The 19,615-nt window shown below is 47.7% G+C and overlaps 1 protein-coding gene and 1 non-coding gene across 2 annotated transcripts; both read right to left on the bottom strand.

Moving 5' to 3' along the window:
- Nucleotides 1-7,801: 7,801 nt before the first annotated feature.
- On the bottom strand, nucleotides 7,802-7,876 carry trnaa-ggc. Its single transcript has one exon. It is a non-coding gene; the product is annotated as a tRNA-Ala (tRNA).
- A 452-nt stretch (nucleotides 7,877-8,328) lies between these two features.
- junba (JunB proto-oncogene, AP-1 transcription factor subunit a) lies at nucleotides 8,329-10,350 on the bottom strand. The gene is given in 2 exon segments (XM_042344653.1): nucleotides 8,329-8,983; nucleotides 8,985-10,350. Coding segments are annotated over 2 exon segments (1,104 nt in total). The 5' UTR covers nucleotides 9,705-10,350; the 3' UTR covers nucleotides 8,329-8,599.
- Nucleotides 10,351-19,615: the final 9,265 nt, after the last annotated feature.

Genomic DNA, 19,615 nt, shown 5'->3' with positions numbered 1-19,615 from the left:
TTATGTGCCACTCCCCAAGCATCAACCCTCTGACCGCACCCTGGTAGCCATTATACACAAGGGTGTTGGCACATGACTTAACTAGGACAACCAAATCCCATTCCAACCCCAGCCAACGCCAACGCCAACGCCCACTGCAGACACTTATCTTCCAGTGGTTCAGGCCCTCCCCTAGCCTGAGGACACCACAGCCATTGAAAGCTCCCTCGCCACTCCTCTGACAGAGAACACTGCCCAGTCCGGTGAAGCCCCAGTGACATAGCTGGGAAAGCATTAAAAGATCCCATAGCCCGGTACGGAGACGGAAGAGATTTTCCCCCACTGTCCGGGCCGACCCATTGGAACATGGGTCCTAAGGCCAAAACCAAGAGGCTTTGCAGGGTAAGAAAGGGTTCAATGACAGCAACAACAGCTTGCATTTACACCACGTGGCAGGAGTGCTTGACAGTGGTGGGGTCTGACGCCCAAGCCAGGTGGTGGGTGGGGGGAGGGAGCGGTGGTGGATAGGGCGGCGGGAGTTGAATAAATGCTACAGCCTTGAGTATATACATATATTTATACAGTCAGATGCGATTTACAGGCACATCACTGGGAGAATCTATCAGTTAAAGAGTGAGATTCATAGATCACCTCATCAACGTATACCAGAAATTTATGGTACATGAAATTTCAGATGATACAGCCATTTTGAAAGAGCGAGAAAAACCATCAATGAATGACCTTGTTAGCATTCAAAGGCTTTGATTATCCGAGCGGGTGGGGATGGGAGGGGGAGAGAGAGAGAGAGAGGGGGGGAGGGAGGGTTGGTGGGGAGGGGGTTTGGGAGCGGTTGGGATGGGGGTGGCAGTGGAACCAGGCAGAGAACGCCAGTACAAACGCCTCTTCCATCACTTTTGACGCAGGTACAGAGGCTGAGTACTGGCACAGAGTATTTCACCTTCATGTCAGACGCACTGGGGGGAAAATAGACATCGCTAACACGTCATTAGAAAGCCAACATCTGTAGGAGGAACAGGGCTGAAGGCGACTTGAATGTTAGCAGGGAGGAGGAGGAGGAGGAGGAGGAGGGGAGCTGGGTCATTTTGTGACGAATGCAACAGAGTCAAGGATCTTTAAGCACAAATCCCACTCCTCCCCACTGCTTGCCTTTGATGCTTGTTGTGAGGGATGCTACATTAAATGCAAGTTGCTGTTGTTGTTTTCTTCGTGTTGGGTTAGGGACACTAACCCAGGTTAGACGGACAAGGAAAGGGTGATGAATCTAGGGGTGTCCCACTCAACTCTTTTTTTTTATTTATTTCCTCCTGTAAGAAACGGAGGTAGTTGGAAAAATTACTGTGAACCACACACCTCAAAGCAATCTCTCTCTCTTTCTCACCACACACACACACACACACACACACAGACATACGCCGACCGCATTGATGCTGTTCGGTTTGAAATTGCAGTCAGATAAAAGGAACCTTGAGCTTTTTTTATATCAAAAAAAAGAGAGAGAAGTGTTTATTGGCATTTAGTATTTTCCTGCTAGTACCCTTTTTTAAAAATAAACTGCCCGAGTTCCTGTCTCTGTTGCGAGTTTCTCTGTGGCTAAGGCATATTATATCTGTTTGTAGCAAACATATCCAGTCAGTTCTCTTTACAGTGTATTCCGTGAAGCGCTTTGAGACGTCTCAATGATGCAATAAGGATTATTATTATTATCACTATCAGGTTCTAGTTTACTCACACAAACTGCATTGCTGCCCACACCCGCGCGCACTCACGCAGACACACATACGCACACTCGCAGTTAGGTGAATTCTCAGCTGCAGAATACAGCAATCCTTCGCAGAGTTCCTGACATTGCTGCTGTGCTCACGTGCAACAGGGCTGAATACACAAAAAAAAACACGGGGTACTCTGGGTCAAAAGTGGAGGGATTTTTTGTGACCCGGACCCTGACTGATCCCTTTCAGAGTTGTTGATGATGAGGACGTCAAGCTGCTAGGAAATCAATCACTCTCCCACCCGGCATCAAAGCTGGAGTTTGTACTGTGTCACCGTTTGTATTATCTCTGATACTATCTGCCTCTATCTGCCTCTCTCTGCTATTACTGTACAAACATCCCACACCAAGTTTGATAACAGCTTAATATCTGACAAGCGCACGTTTACCAGCAGAGATAAGTATTCAAACAACGGTGAACTTCCTTCGTTCTGCTTTTCGGGTAAACTAGGAATTAAAAACAATCGCCGTATCGTTACTGCAAATATGGGTGAAGCTGGTTGTGTTTCAAACCCGATTTACTGATTTAACTCTGTTTAACCAGCAGCGAGTAGGAACCCGGTTGGTAGTCGATTGACCGATCGCTTTCCACGGGTTAATAATCGATTCAAATAAAAAAAAGTCATTCAATCCACGACTGCTTGGGGGAACGCTGCTGTGCGCAATTGGCTGCTGCGTTTCGCCCACAAAATACACAGTCACTCCACTTCACAGCATATCCTATGAAGCGCTTTGAGACGTCTCAACGACGTGATACGGCGCTGTCTCGTATTCACGGATTACTAATGCCAGAGGTAAATAACGCCAGCAATGGATTGGAAAGAGTTAAATATCTCCCGCGTGTTCAACCCAGTACTTGAAGGATGTGAGAACACAGGACAAAAATCTCTCTGCGGAGATTTGGCACTTATTAATTGCTGCAGTTACCAGGGCAGTTGGCAGGCAGTCTGACACCAGAGGAAGTGAATAAACTGACCTCTTAAGAGGTAGCTTTCCGCCAGGAGCCGAACAAAGGCTGATTGTTAACTTGCTTTATTTTTGAAACGTTTTTTTAAAAGTAAACAAATAAAACTGTCACTGCCTCAGTTAGTGACTGCACCTCCCATTGTGGCCAACATTCAGTCGCTGGTCTGGTCTGAACAGATCGGAATCTCAGCCAATGGCAACTACAGCCAAATCATTTAATTTCCTCATTTGTACATATAAGGTCTGAGTTTCTTCATACATCCTGTGCGTTGGTATCGTAATAATCCTGGCACTTACACAGAGCAGAAAACATCAACATTAATCCACTTTACACTACACCCTGTGAAGTGCTTTGAGACATCGCAACGATGTGATAAAGCGCGATATAAAGTAGGAATCCGGTTGTTGGTCGATTGGCAGATCCCTTTTCCAGGGGGTAATAATTCCTTCAGAATAAGATATTAATAAATTGCTCACTTCAATCCACGACTGTATGTGGAACACTGCTGTGTGCAATTGGCTGCCGCGTATACAGTCAATTCGCTTTACGGTATATTCTGTGAAGCGCTTGGAGGCGTCTTGAAGACGTGATAAGGGGTTAAATCAAATGCAAGGAATATTATTATATCAAATACAAGCAGCCAGCCTAACCTGTCTCGAAATGCTGTGCGGCTGATCATTGCCAAATGGTACAGTTGTTCTGATTAAAACCCCCAGATCATTTTCCAAAAGTGCCAGGGAATTTTTTCTGAACAGGGAGACTTGGTTGAAATTCTCATTCAAAGGGCAGCGCTCTCAACAGTGCCTCAAGCATACAGCCTGGACTGTCAGCTCAAGCCCCCACCACCCCCCCAGGCTCACAGCCGCATTCGCCTAACCGAGAGGTCACAAGCGAGAGGACCCGGGTTCGATTCCCGGGCGGGTCAGGGCAAAATCTTAGGCAAGTTTCCTTTCTCCACACACACATACACAGCTATGTTTGTCGAGCGATCAGTAGGAACCCGGTTGTTAGTCGATTGATGGATCGCTTTCTGGGGGCAATAATCCCTTCAAAATTAAAATAAAAACCCATGATTGTTCGTGGAACGCTGCTGTGCGCAATCGGCTGCCACCTTCCGCCCACAACACACACAGTCGCTGCACGTCACGGTGCGTCCTGCGAAGCGCTTTGAGACGTCTCAATGACGCGATTAGGCGGCTCTATCGAACGGGAGGCCACTGCCGCCATTGTTGTCATTGTTATCAATACCTCAGAGCCGGTCATCACGCCACACAGCAAACGGAAGGCGGCTTGAAACAAGAGGCGGCCTGTGACAAAGCAAAACCGAACCGGACCCGGATAAATAAAACAAAGCGACACTTGAACATTTTAGAGGAAACGTCCCTTTTTTTTTTTGGTCGATGGATTTTTTTATTTTGGCGAGTAGTCTATTTGAATCTCTCTCTCTCTCTCGCTCTCTCTTTTGAGGATTATACGTGCCCTTTACAAAACAGCAGGCTGGAAACTCCCATTTGCTCTGCGTAAATACTAGGTAGGCGGGGATTCCCGGAAAGCGAGTCCTGCTGACGTCGTTTGCTCTTTCTCCGTGCCCTTTTATGGACTGGTTTCCGAACAGCAGCAGGAAAGCCCCAAGGACGCACGTAATCGTCACTGGCACCCCCCTCCCCCTCGCCTCACGCCCACACAGAAGTGTTGCAACCTTCTCTTTTTTTTTTGCAACCAGTTTTAGGGCAGGGCAGGGCAGGAAAAGGCGGCGTATTCTCTCCTGCCAGCTCTTGTTTCACCGCAGCGTGTTGTAATAATAGTCCAGAAGCCAGGCCTGACTCCAGACATCATTAATCTGGAGAAATTCTCTCTCTCTCCCTCTCTCTTGAGTTCCTTTTTTCGGTTTAACTGTTTAAGCAGCTGAAATGGATCAGTCCCAACATCTTTTCGACGATAATCCTTGGTAATCACTTGATAGAATTGGCTGCCCCGTTTTGCCCGCGAAAGGTACAGTCAATTCGCTGTACAGTGCATCCTGCGAAGCGCTTTGAGACGTCTCGAAGACGTGATACGGCGCTGTATCAAATGTAAGGATCATTATTATAATGATAATCCTTACACTTTGATGTAGCGCTTTTCACATCTTCTCGACGTCTCAAAGCGCTTCACAGAATAGACTGTAAAGTGAATTGACTGTATATTTGTGGGCGAAACACGGCAGCCAATTGCGCACAGCAGCGTCCCACAAACAGACGAGGGTTGAAAATGCCCAATTTTTTACTGTTTTGCTTTGGAGGGATTATTATTAGGCGTGTGGATTAACGAAACTTGCCCAAGGTTTCGCCCAGCAAGCGCTGGTGTCTCGCTTGCAAGGCGAGTGCTCTAACCCCTGAGCCACAGACCCCACAATTATTATTATTATAATTATTAAAATTATTATTATTATAAAGCCTCATCACGTTGTTGAGACGTCTCAAAGTGCCTCGCAGAATATACTGTAAATTGTATTGACTGTATATCTACGCATTGCTAGGTAAACAGAGACGTGGAGTAAGGAATCGTGCCAAATGTTTTGCCACGCCTGGGAATCGAACATTGACACAGCACCTTTCACATCGGAAGCGCGTCCCGTGGTGCTGGACAGTTAAGGGTTTGCACCCGAGCTGGAGGTTGGAATCAAGAGAGGTGGAGGGTAGAGGAGGTGTGAGGATGGCCTGAAAGAGGAAAGTTGATAGAGTGAGCAGCTTTCAAAAGAAAGTTTCTTCACTCATTCTGTGGGGGTGAAATATCCACCATAGGGGCATTAGCTAGCTCTTCAGCCAGCGACGATTCTTCGAGGGTGAAACCTGCAGTCACATTAATGCTCTTTGTACTGTGATTCATCGAACGTTTTTTCCAAATCTCCTCTCTAGAAAGTGGTGATTAAACCCAGTTCGGTCTCTCCTGTATCCACATCTCTGCTGGGCCCTCACGCCTTCCGTCTCACCATTTATACTAACTCTCTTCCCAAAGGTTTTCTCTTGCTTCTCTTCCTGCCTTCAAAACCCCCTTAAAAATACCTCTGATCTTCCCTTTGGTGAACGCCATTAAATATTCGCCCACAAAGACATCTAAAAGATGTTGAAAAGCGCTATATCAAAAGCAAGGATGATTATTTATTATTATTTATCCCTTCCTCTCCTCCCTCCCTGCTTGTATTCCAGATGAGCCAGAAATGGTCTGTGCAGCCAATTGCGCACAGCAGCGTCCCACAAACAGTCGTGGATTGAGTGACCAATTTATTATTATTATTATTGCTTTTTTGAAGGAATTATTACCTCCAGAAAAGCGTTCCACCAATTGACTAACAACCGGGTTCCTACTCACTGCTGAGTAAACAGAGGTGTGTGGAGTGTAATCAAATGCCCAACATTTCTCCCTTCCGGGAATCGAACCCGGTTCTCTCTCTTGCGAGGCGAGCGCTCTAATCACTTAGCTACATGACTCCACTCAGGTAGCTGAGTTAGCAACTCTTGCAAGGGAGACATGCCAACAAATCCTCTTCTGTTGTTTTATTGCAAGTGTATTTCCTCTCGTCAGCCACCTTTTTTTTAATAGCGCTGCATTATTCATAAAGCCTGGGGAATAATAACACCACATCGTTGGGCTTCAGACAAAGAGGTGTTATGGCGAGGGTGCTTATTACAATCTCCTGGCCGACAGGCCTCCAGGTAAATCATGCGTTCACTTCATAGCTGTTTGTGGGACGTTGCTGTGCGCAAATTGCTTGCTGGCGTTTGCCTACAAATACACAGTCACGTCTCGCGCACAGAATGTACAATCGATTCACTCTACGATCTATTCTGCGAAGCGCTTTGAGACGTCTCGGCGACGTGATAAGGCGCTGTATCAAATGCAAGGATGATGATGATTTTTATTATTATTATTATTATTATTGAGCGAATCACTGTGAAGCCCTTTAACGCTATAGCTGCGGTGTTCAATACAGGGATAGTTATTACTCAGAATCATAAAACGTACTCAGAGCTGGATCTGTGGTGAAGGCAGTGATGTATTCTGCTTACTCAGCTCTGCGCCCCGTTCTGCATGAGACAACCAAGCACAGTGATCTCTGCCGGAAGCCGAAGGGAACAGCAGAACATTCCCTTATAGCTCATGGGCAACGACTCTTAAGAGAAACTCTTTGCAGATGTCTGCCAATTGATTATATAACAACACCCGAGTCTCACTCCACGCTACTGTTTACTATTTATCTCTCTCCTCGTCTGCCTGTTCAGGCGGACGTTGAAGTTCTCCAGCAGTGCGGAGGAGTATCTCTCTCCCTCTCTCCCTCAGTCCTGGCCAATAAACCCCCAGATAAAATTGGTCGCTCCCTCCGTGACTGTTTGTGGGACACTGGGGTCAGGGGGTCAGGATGAAGGCCGAATGTTAACAGGCTTTGAGCTCAGAGTATCTCCAAGTGCAGTCGTGCCTTGTTGGACATGTTAAACCAAAGTCCTGTCTGTCTATTCAAGTGGATGCTTAAAGGCATTTGCCAACAATCCTCTAGTTAAATTGGTCGTTCACCTTGTGACTGTTTGCAGGAATTTGCTGTGCACAAATCTGGCCAGACAAACACACACAGTCACTACACTTGACAGCATGAAGCACTTTATGATGCCTTGTTCATAGGTGTTGAATTATCCATATATTATTGACGATCACTATGATTTGAGACTTTGTGGCCCTCATGTCATCCGAACAATAATAATCCTTGCAATGTAGCACCTCATCACATCACTGAGATGTCGCAAAGCACTTCGAGTAATACAGTAAAGTGAATTGACTGTACGTTTCTGTGGGTGAAACCCGGCAGACAATTGCGCACGGCATTCCCACAAGCAGTCGGTTGTGGGTTGAGTGACCCAAATCATTATTTTATTTATTTATTTTTATGGGAAGGAATTATTACCCCCTCCCTCCCCCCACCCCCCCCCCCCCACACCCACCGGAAAAGCGATGTGCCAATCGACTATTAACCGGGTTCCTACCTGCTGCTGGGTAACCAGAAGGGTGTGGAGTCAGGAAACTTGCCAAAGGTTTCGCCCTGCCTGGGAGTTGAACCCAGGACCTCTCGCTCGCCAGGCGAGTGCTTTTAACCACTGAGCTACAGGACTCAACAAGTAGAAACTTCCAAAGAAGTTTCGGACCGTGCATTTTTTTTAAAAAAAAAATCGAAACCGCCGCACAAGTTCTCTAAGAACTCAGATAAGCCATCGATGCAGGAAACCAGAATGTCAGCTTTCTTTTCCACAGAATTGTGTGATTTATAACATCTATTTATCTGTATATCTGTACCTACGTTAAAAAAAAAGAGAGACAAGTGGTGCGGAGGGAAACGCATCGAGAGTTCACGGGGTTTTTTTTTAAAACATTTACTTAAATATATTCCAATGTCAAAAAAAAATCAGTTTGTTACAAACTAAGGAAAAGGAACAATAATTTACATTTTGAAGTCGGTGAAGGGTTGAGAAAAGATTCAGTCTCTTAAGAACAGCGAAACACACACACGTACACACTCACACACATACACACACTCACACACATACACTGACACACATACACTCACACACAGACACTCACACACAGACACTCACACACATACACTCACTCTCCTTTGCAATTGTCTCTGACTGATGAGGACAGACTCCAAGGGTTCGGGTCTCTCGTTCTCGCAGCGCATTTCAGTGTCTAAAAGTCTTATCAAAGTCCTTCTAGTTTTAAGTCTTCTCGTTTCTGAGTTTCCAGTGTGATCACAATTGTCTTTTGTCGGTGGAAAGAGGAGGAAGAGGGAGGGAGGAGAGGAAGGGAGGAGGAAGGAGAGGAGAGGAAGAGGCTCTTCAGAAACTCTGGAGTTTGGGGGACAGGACTATCTGACAGCCACTGCTGATGTGGGACATGACCTTCTGTTTGAGTTGGGTGACCTGCTCCCTCAGCACCGAGGCCGTGGTGGCTAAGCCGCTGTTCTCCGACTTGAGGCTCTTCACCTTGTCCTCCAGTCGGGAGATGCGCTCCAGCTTCCTCTTCCTGCACTTGGACGCCGCCACCCGGTTCCTCAGGCGCTTCCTCTCGGCCTTGATGCGCTCTTGGCTCTCCATGTCGATGGGGGACAGCGGTGGGGTCTCTCCGCGGCTCTGCACCTCGGGCACGGTCTGCGGCTCCTCCTTCAGGTTCTGGAGCCGGGGGTGGCCGAGGGGCAGCGTGTGGTGGTGGTGGTGCTGGTGGTGGTGGTGGTGGGTGGAGGAGGAGGAGGAGGAGGGTGGTGGTGGTGGGGGGGTAGGGCGGGTGGACCTGGGGCAGGTACCCGATGGTGGCGGTGGGGTAACTGTGCCCGGAGGCGTACGAGGTCAGGTTGGTGTACACGGGGGGGATGTCGGGTTGGACCGAGACCCCGAAGACGGCTGCTCGGCGGGTGGGGGCGGTGGTGGCGGTGGTGGCGGTGGCGGGGGTCGCCCCGGGGGGCGGGGGGGGGCAGGCCATGCCCGGGTTGGCCAGGGACACGTTGGGCGGCGCCTGGTTGATCTTGTGGAGCTCCTCCAGGGCTTTCACGAAGCCGTCGGCGAAGCCCTCCTGCTCGTCGGTGATGCTCCGGGCGCAGAAGTACTGGGGTCCCGGGGTGGGGGTGGGGGTGGTGGTGATCACCCCGTTGCTCGATTGGATGATCAGCCGCTCCAGCTCGGGGGAGGCCAACTTGAGGAGCCCCCCGTCAGGGCTGCCCAGGAGGTAGTCCTCCCCGCCCGCCCTCAGGTGCGGCTTCACCCCCACTCCTCCCCCTCCTCCCCCTCCTCCTCCCCCCCGGGAAGGGTCGGCCAGGCTCAGGCTCAGGCTCAGGCTGTGCTGTTTGAGCAGCTTCGAGCTGTAGTCGTGTAGCCCCGACTCCGCGTGGCCGTAACCCGACAGGAAGGCGTCGTCGTGGTAGAAGGGCTGCTCCATCTTCGTAGACATAGAAAGGAGGCGCTCCGAAGGCGGGACTGGGGGTTTCGGGTCCTGTGACCCCCCGCGGCGAGTCCGGAGGGTTCCCCTCTCTCTCTCTCTCTCCTCCTCTCTCTCTCCTCCTCTCTCCTCTCTCTCTCTCTCTCTCTCCTCTCCGGGCAGCTGTTTCGAGGCTACAATCCGCTCCTCGGGAGGTGATGGGATGGAGGTCCCCAGAGTCCACTTCCCAAACGAACGGTACCCGGTGTGAGACGCCGACGCGCAACTCGGTGACAGCTCTCAGGGCGACGCCAAACCAAACCGTCTCTCTCTCTCTCTCTCTCTCTCTCTCTCACTCTCTCTCTCTCGTTTTTCCCCCTCTGCGCCAAGAATCCAGTCCTCCCCTTTCCCTCCCGGTCGAAAGGGTCTCTCTCTCTCTCTCTCTCTGTCCGGTCGAGGGGTTAAAGGCTGCGGCGGGAAGGCTGGCGCTCTGGTTGGGGTGTCTGTGGCTCACACGCACTGTCTGTGTCTGTGTGTCTCTCTGTCTGTCTGTCTGTCTGTCTGTCTGTGCGTAGTCGCACATCAGTCTCCAAAGCTTCACTGCGGCTTCATCAGTTGCCATGACTTCTTAAATAGACGGTGTGATGTCAGCCCTGTACTAACCTGATTGGTTTCCTCTTAATATCTCTCTCTCTCTCTCTTTCACTCTCTCTCTCTCTCTCTCACTCACTCACTCTCTCTCTCTCTCTTTCGTACGATCACAGCCCAAACCTTCCTCCCCAATGTGCACCCAATCTCCACCAGAGGGCTTCCCCCACTGCACTTGCTCTGTGTCTTTTCCACAGACACACACAACACGCAACACGCACACGCACACGCACACGCGCGCGGCGTCCCACAGCAACGATTATTTCCTTCGTGGATCTCGAGGCTATTTCAAGGAATTTACACGACGTTTGGAATCTTTTTTATATCACGTACATGAGCAGGAAAGCTTGGCCAGACAGCGCTCTCGCTCTCTCTCTCTCTCTCTCCCGCGCTCGCTCGCTCGCTCTCAATGGCCAAGCTCTGTGGTTGTAACTGGTCAGACTCCAGGGGTTACCCCCAAATACTCCCCCCACCACCGCCGCCGCCCTCCACCCCCAAAGCCTTGGCTCTCGCCAACCTGCGCCTAATGCTCTCCGGAATTAGCTAAGGCAGGAAGCGTCCTTCCAGGAAGAGAGAGAGCGAGAGAGTGAGAGAGTGAGAGAGAGAGAGAGAGAGAGAGTGCGCATTCGGTTCCAACTGCAATCTCCATGTGGAGGTGGTGGGTTGGGAGGCCTGGAATTCTCAGTTGGGTTCTTAAGCCACGGTGATGGGTTTCCGTGTGTGTCGGACGCAGACACCCGGGCCGGGCGCAAAACAATTTAAACGAAAGGCAGAGGTCAGATTTTAAATTGTTAGAGGACATGGAACATCCAGCCCCAAATCACTGGTTGAAGACATTATAGCTTTTAAATGGAACTGGATAATTATTTTATAAATGGAAATATACGCGGGGAGGGGGGAGGGGAGGGAGATAGGGGAGTGGGGATAAATAGAGAGCTCTTTTATTAAGCGTTTTATGATATTACCCCGTGTGAAGGATGGTGCTGCAGTAAATAAATCTGATTTGTTGTTAAGAGAGCTGAACAGGCAAACCTGAATGGCCTCCAGAAGGCTGTACTGTACAGGTCTGTGGTTCTATGATACTAAATGACAAATATGTATTTTCACATGAGGGGCTACAGCAACGAGTTGAATGTGGGCAGATTGGCGATCAGGAGATCTCTCTACTCATTTTCTCCACCCTCCTTGTTTAATATACACAAAATATACAGTCACTACCCTTTACAGTATATTCTATCAAACGCCTCGAAGACGAGATGAGGCGCTGTATCAAATGCAAGGATTATTATTATTGCTATTGATGGCAAAGGCTTTTGCTAGGGGTTTGCTACCGCGAAGCTTTTCATGTGGGAGCCCAGACAAGGAGCTGGAAAGGGGCCGGTTTGGCTGCCGGAGGCATCATACAGCAAGCCCAACCCTGTTCGTCAACTGTCACCCAACAACAATCAGGAGCCTAACTTCCGTAGCCCAAAGGCACTCTGGCCAGCTCTGAACCGCTGACCTTGTGGTTTGTAAGGACCCCAGTCTGACCCAAACTATTCCATTGACCCAGGGGCTCAGAGAGACTGAGGAGGGTCACTCTGGCTTGTGTCTGTCTACCGACAGCTGCAAGGAAGTGTGTGAAAATGAGTCATGATGACTTGGCCTCCTGCATTCTGCCCACTTTCCTCCCATCCTAAGTCCAATGCTTTTCCTTCACATGTGTGTCATATCCCCATCCCTCTCTCTCCCTCTCTCCCGAAGCCACCAACTTTCTCTGTAGATGGAGGGAGGGCGAGGTGGACAGCAACAGGCTACAGTATTTCTCTCTGGTATTCACTCAAATCTCAAATGGCAATGTCACATTACTTCCTGCACTGTGTGTATAATAATAATAATCCTTGAATTTGATATAGCGCCTTATCACATCTTCGAGACGTCTCAAAGCGCTTCACGGGATACTCGGTAAAGTGAATTGTCTGTGTGTGGGCAGAGGTGTGTGTGTGGAGTAAGGAAACCTGTCCAATGTTTCACCCTAACCCGACCCGCCCGGGAATCGAACCCAGGTTCTCTCGCTAGCGAGGCAAGTGCTCTAACCACTGAGCTACAGGACTCCGCTATAGATTATGCCTCTTCACAAGGCAGGATGGACATTTATTTATTCCTTTTAATTATTTCCTTCTGTATCTGTTCATGACCTAGTCACTGGGGGAACGTTTAGAGGAGGCTGAGGGTCGAGGGTGTGATCACCAAGGTACTGAAACACTCTGCGTTAGTGAGTACGACTAATTAAGAATAATCCTTGATCCTGACACAAGGTTAATAACATCACACAATCACTAGAAAAAGGTCGTTGGCCCCTTTGATCTCATGCTTCTACCCATCTTACACTCCTACCCACCATTACAACATCACGATGACACCATAATATCTGGATGACTGTGTATCTGAAGGCTACTGGATTTTACTGCCCATAATCAAAAGTATGTTCAACCCGTTCCAGCTATTAATTCCCCTCTATGTGAAGAAGCATTTCCTAGTGTCTATCATTGACACTCGCTGTTTAAATAAAAGGAAGTCCCAAGTTTAGGTAAATATAATGAATCAGATTCCAAACTTTTATCATTGTGAGCGAACGTAAATATCGGATCATGTGTTATACACTTTTTTTTAATGGCACTCATACGTGTCAAGGTAATTGTTGCCAAGTGTAGTGACTGTTTATGTAGCCAAACAAAGCGGCCGTTTCGCACACAAGCTCGCCCAAATAGTTCTTAATGACTAATTCATGGGAGATTGTTGGCGGGAGAAGTTTTGAATCGTACAATGTGATTTTAACAGCAGCAGCATCAGCAACAACTTGCATTTATCGAGCGGCGTACCAGAGGGCTTAACATCTTTAACGCCCACCTGATCAACAGGCTAATCAGACTTTCCTCTTCGACCGTGCCTTTGATCACCTCCCCTCTCTCCCTGCCCTGTCCCCACTGTTAAGCTCTCCGAGACGCTATGAAAAAGCAAGTAGTTGCTTTCGCCTTGCTCCCTCCATCAAGGCACGTCTCAACCTCTTCAACCATGCCTTCGGCCACCCTCACGTACCCCACCCTGTCTGCCCTCCACCCCTCCTGATCCCAACCAGCCCCCACCCAACTTGCATGCAAATCCCTGACTGTCCAGCGCCTTGGGACATCCTCCCAATGTGAAAGGTGCTGTATAAATGTAATACAGTATTATAATGTGTGCAATTGCGACCTTGGTTTAACATTTCATCTTAAAGGGCCGCCCCAGTGCTAAGCGGGTTGCGAGCTCACATTCTGACGTGGGGCTTGAACCCACAAACTGACTCGGGAAGTGCCCAAACTTAGGATGAGATAGGGTGAGCTTGTATAAGGCTTTGCTGCAAAACATGACCCTCTCATAAAGTACTGAGATACACAGAGCGCACAGAGAGATCAGTCCTTCACGACCTCTCAAGGCTGACTGTCCACGTAACACAACAGTGATGCAGTACAGAAGCAAGCTAGCGTCATTCAGAGACAACGGCACCGTTTCCTGGCAACTGCTTCAGAATCCAGCAGCGTCCTGGATTCGCACACCCAGCCCGGCTTCTCAGCTCCCACTGATAATCGTCACCGTATAACAACAAACAATAATCCAGAGCTGTTAGCCCGAGCTAGCAGGAAGTGTGGGGTGATGGAAGGGACCTTTGTTTGCCCATCAGCCACGATTTTGATAATAATTATCTTTACATTTGATACAGCGCCTTACCATGTCCTCGAGACTTCACAAAGCCCTTCGCAGTAAAGACTGTAAAGTGAATCGACCGTATATTTTGTGGACAAAACGTTTTGAATAAAGTGTGTTAATTGGCAGTTGATGGAACTTTTGCTTCGAAGTGATGATGCGAGTTTCTTTTAAGCGCGTTTTACCATTTGTTGCTTTTAACTATTTTACGGCTGATGCGCAAACGAAAGAAATTTGTATTCTTTGGGGAGCAGGAGAAGGAATAGTGTGATGTTTTTGCTCATCAGGTTGAGGGATGGCAGTATTTAAAAAAAACAGAAGACTCCATAATTATGGGCACTTAAGATTAAAAATTCCACCTAGTCTCAGCTTGTAAATGTAAGAGAGTAGGGGATGAGGGGTCAAGGAACGAACAGCAGGTTGGCTGAGTAGGAAAACGATGGAGTCCCGTAGCTCAGTGGTTAGAGCACTCGCCTTGCAAGCGAGCGGACCTGGGTTCGATTCCTGCCAGGGTGAAACCTTAGGAAAGTTTCCTCACTCCACATGTCTGTGTTTACCGAGCAGTAAAGTAGGAACCCTGTTGTTAGTCGACTGGCGGATAGCTTTCTGGGTCTAATAATTCCTTCAAAAGAAAAAATAATAATAATTTGGTCACTCAATCCACAATTGTTTGTGCTGCTGTGTGCAATTGGCTGCCGCGTTTATCACACAAAATACACAGTCACTACACTTTGCAGTATTTCCTGCAAAGCGCTTTGAGATGTCTCAAAGACGTGATAAGGCGCTGCATAAACCAGAGATTATTATAAAAAGCCGTAGGGATTTTACAGAAATAGGGAAACATGCAAAATGGAAACTGGAAGCGCAGAAGAAAGATATTACAGGAAAGAGGGGCAGTAATTGTAAACACTTTACATAAGTAGTTTCATCATAACAACACCATGTGAAACTGAAGGTGAAATAAGAGACAACATACGCAGGCACAATGGCATAGCAGACCACCGAAAATATCCGGGGATTTCACTTTTACGTTATTAAAATCTAGAATGCTCAGTGAAATTAGAGCGCTGGTGACTGAGTTGTTGTTTTAGGGGTGTTAAAATTAGTTAGGGACACAAGAGAGTCAGAATTGTGATATTATTAGATTATAACCGTTGTGCGCGACTGGCTGCCGCGTTTCACCCACAAAAATACACGGTCAATTCACTTTGCAGTTATGAAGCGACTTGAGACGTCTCGAAGACGTGATGAGGCGCTGTATCAAATGCAAAGATCATTATTATTATTATTAAACATTTTGTTACCATCTTGGAATCTCCCTCTCGGTACGGGTCATTTTTAAACACCGTAGGTGGCCTTTCAGAGAAGGGGACACTGACTAACTTTCCGTGAGTCAGGAATATATGTGTATTAACCCCCTGAGGCGATTTCCATCCTTACCTTTTTTTGGAGGTGGCAGCCAGGAGGGTGTCTGACACATGGAAACCCATCACCATTGCTTAAGAGTCTCCAAACCCAACTAAGAATTCCATGCATCTCACCTACACATGGAAATCCCAGAGATCGACTGTTGGGATGAACACTCTCTCTGTCTCTCTTCCTCCTTCCCTCCCTCTCTCTCTCTCCCCCCTTCTCTCCCTGTTCTGTCCTTACAAATGGGAAAGCAGATCCAGTGAGATATATTCAAGAATACCACAATTTTGACCGCAATTTGAGAAAGACCATTTGGTCACTAACCTGTTACAGCTGTTAATTCCCCTCTGTGTGAAGAAGCATTTCCTGGTGTCTGTCTTAAACTTGCTCCTCACTACCCGATCGCTCCTCTCGTCCTCTGTTCCGCTGCCTTGGTGTATCTGAAAGTATAATTCTGGGTTTACTTTCTCAATCTCGTTTTGCACTGAGATACAACACAGACCTTTCTCAGAAAGGGGAGGAAGAATTTGAGATTATCTAATGCCTCGTCCTGTGAATACCACCAGGGATTCAGCTTCGAGGGGAATGAGTGAAGGAAGGTGAGGCATAAATGTCATAAATGTCATATAGGAACTTCCCTCCCCTCACCCTGACCATTTCCCCCCTGCTCGGGTCCTGACCCAACTGTACAGCGCCTTGGGACGTCCTCCCGACGTGAAAGGCGCTCAATAAATGGAATCTTGTTGTTGCTGTTGTTGTTCGGGACTAGAGCAATAGGACGCCATTGATCCATTGATAATAATAATCGTAATCCTTGCATTTGATACAGCGCCTTATCATGTCTTCGAGACATCTCAAAGCGCTTCACAGAATATGCTGTAAAGTGAATTTGCTGTGTATTCTGTGGGTGAAACATGGCAGCCAATTGTGCAAAGTAGTGTCCCACAAACAGTCGTGGATTGAAGTGACCGTTTTATTTACTTATTTATTCTTATTTTTTTGAAGGAATCATTACCCCCGGGAAATCGATCCGCCAATCGACAACAACTGGGTTCCTACTTACTGCCAGGTAAACAGAGGCGTGTGTGTGGAGTAAGGAAACTAGCCGAGTAGTATAGTGGCCTCGTTTAAGAATTTCCCCTCCCACCTCACGGCCGTTACATCTGTTGATGTGAGCACAGCTTACCAGCCCTGACTAAAGGCTTGATATATTTACTGGATGAAGATCAAACCACAATCACACAAAGCATGGCTACAGTTGGCATACCTGACCCAAACACAGGATTCCATTGTACCAACTCACTTCCCATTCCCTCCCACCACAGTGTGAGCAATTCCAATGGACCTCATCACTTCCTTTGCAGTTACATTCTGAAGCTGTTCCAAACAGGGCCAGTTTCTAAGGCTGATCAGAGTGTGAAATACTTCTGTGTGTGCCCCTGTGTGTTAGTCTGCGATGGATGGGGAGGGTGAAAGTCTCGCGCACACACACCCCCACGCACACCAGGGACTTTGATTTCACAGTCCAGGCTCACTGTTTGAATTACCTCCATCTCGCCCCCTCCATCCCCATCTTCAGGTCGCGCCTGAAGACCTTCCTATTCGACCGTGCCTACGGTCACCTCCTGCCCCCCCCTCCCCCCGGCTCGGCCTCATGCTACGCCACTGTCAAGCGCCTCGGGACACTGCCCTGCGTGAGGGGGCGCTATGTAAACACAAGCTGTTGTGGTTGAATAGAGAAGGGAGTTTGTGGACCACAGTCATCCTGATAAAATTGCTCGTTCTACTCAAGGCTGTTTAGGAACCTTGTTCAGCAAAAATACACACAGGCTCCGTACTTGACAGCATTTATCTTTGAGGTATTTGGGCACAAAATACTTGTGTCCTTCTTCATCTAGGTTTAGGACCTGGCGAGCTTCCCGGTCAGGGCAAAACCTTAGGCAAATTTCCTTACTCCACATACACACACACACACACACACGCCTCTGTTGATTCAGCAGTAAGTGGGAACCTTGTTGTCTTGTTAGTCGATTCTGGGGGTAAAAATCCCTTAACACTTTTTTAATTCGGTCATTCAATCCACGATTGTTTGTGGGGACACTGCTTTGCGCAATTGGCTGCGACGATTGGCCCACAAAATACACTTTATTCATCACACTTTACAATATATTCTTGAAGCACTTTGAGACGTCTCAACGATGCGATTAGGCACCATATCAAATGCAAGGATTATTATTATGTAGTTATAAGGTGCTATATCAAATGTGAGGATTTATATTACATTATATTATGTTATATTAGATTATATATTATATATTACATTACATTACATTATATTATACTAACAGGCCTGTGTGCTTGACAGATCCCACAGGATATGTGACAACGTGTACCTAGCACCTGGCCTGGTTGAGCAACACGTAACAAGCTCGTCAAAGCCCGGTGGGAAAGGTGTTCCCAGCATTTCTAAGGAAACAGTCAGATTGTGAAATCCAACACAATTGGTTTATGCAGTAAACAAACGGCAAAATACTTCAGATGCTGGAAATCTGAAATAAAACAGAAGTGGCTGAGGACACGCAGCGGGTCGGGCAGCATCTATGGAGAGTGGAAATTAGTCACTCAATCCATGACTGTCTGTGGGACGCTGCTGTGCGCAATCGGCTGCCGAGTTTCGCCCAAACTATACAGTCAGTTCACTTTACAGTATGCGCTGTGAGACGTCTCGGAGATATGATAACGCGCTATACCAAACGCAAGGAGTGTCTAATGTGGCAGCACTACTTCTAATTGAACTATTTAGCGCCCACTCTATCCAGCCTGTGGTTGCCATCTCCATCAAGTATTCAGCGTTTGTTTTTTTCCAAATGACAGGAATGACAGATCCACTCCATCCTCTCCTCTCACTCATCTTGGAAATCTGTAGCTCAGTGGTTAGAGCACTCGCCTCGCAAGCGAGAGGACCTGGGTTCGATTCCAGGGAGTGCAAAACCATTTGGCAAGTTTCCTTACTGCACACACCTCTGTTTACCCGGCAGTAAGTAGGAGCCCGGTTGTTAGTCGATTGATGGATCGCTTTTCCGGGAGTAATAATTCCTTCAAAAAAAGAATAAATTGGTCACTCAGTCCAGACTGCCGTGCGCAATTGGCTGCCGCTTTTCGCCCACAAAATGTACAGTCAATTCGCTTTACAGTACATTCTTTGAGGCGCTTTGAGGCGTCTCGAAGACGTGATAAGGCGCTGGATCAAATGGCAGGATTATTATTGGTATTATTAAATGGTTTTTCAAATGAAAAAAAAATCCATTCTGCTCCTCCGATCCCAAACGGGATCGGAGGAGCAGAAAGGATTGCAAACACTCGCAGTGATGAGTCATCGAAGCCTCCCCGGCTGTGCAGCTGTAATCCCAGCGAGGTTCTGGGATCACCGGATAGCCAGACGGGAAGGGAGAACCATATAAGGAGCGGCTGTTGCTGTGCTCAGTGGGAGGCTGATTCTTTTGGCGCTGTCCTTCTCTGCTGACAGCAGCAGCCTTGGCAGGGAGAGGAGCACCACACCTTAGAGGCACCTTAAACGGCCTCGGGACATGTTTTCACCTGCTCGGACCGGTTTGCGGCTTAAGTGCCCACACGCCCCATATCCCTTAATACTCTGATCTAACAAATATTGCCACAACATCCCAGGACATTAAATCCCCAAAGCAGCACTCAACTGTACAGGCTGGAAGATTAAGGTTAATTGTCAGCTACAAATTTGTTTTCTCTTTTCATATAGTTTCATAGGATCTTTAATGTCCACCTGAACATACAGATGAGACCTTGCTTTAACAGCAGATTGGAAAGAGTGTCTAATGCAATTTATATAGAATAAGAATCCTTGCATTTATTACAACGTCTTATCACGTCGTCGAGATGCCTCAAAGCGCTTCACAGGACATACTGTATCCTGCATTTCGCCCACAAAATACACGGTCAATTCACTTTAGTGTATAATCTGTGAAGCGCTTTGAGGCGTTTCGAAGACATGATAAGGCGCTGTAATAAATGCAAGGATTATTAGGATTATTATTGCTGTAAGGTGGATTTACTGTGTATTTTGTGGGCGATGGTTGTTTATGAACGCAATGTGCATTGAAGTTTTAAACGTTAAGTGATTTTTT

Source organism: Callorhinchus milii, unplaced genomic scaffold, assembly GCF_018977255.1.
Source record: "Callorhinchus milii isolate IMCB2004 unplaced genomic scaffold, IMCB_Cmil_1.0 Scaffold29, whole genome shotgun sequence".
NCBI lineage: Eukaryota > Metazoa > Chordata > Chondrichthyes > Chimaeriformes > Callorhinchidae > Callorhinchus > Callorhinchus milii.
This window is presented reverse-complemented; position numbering and strand designations above follow the sequence as displayed.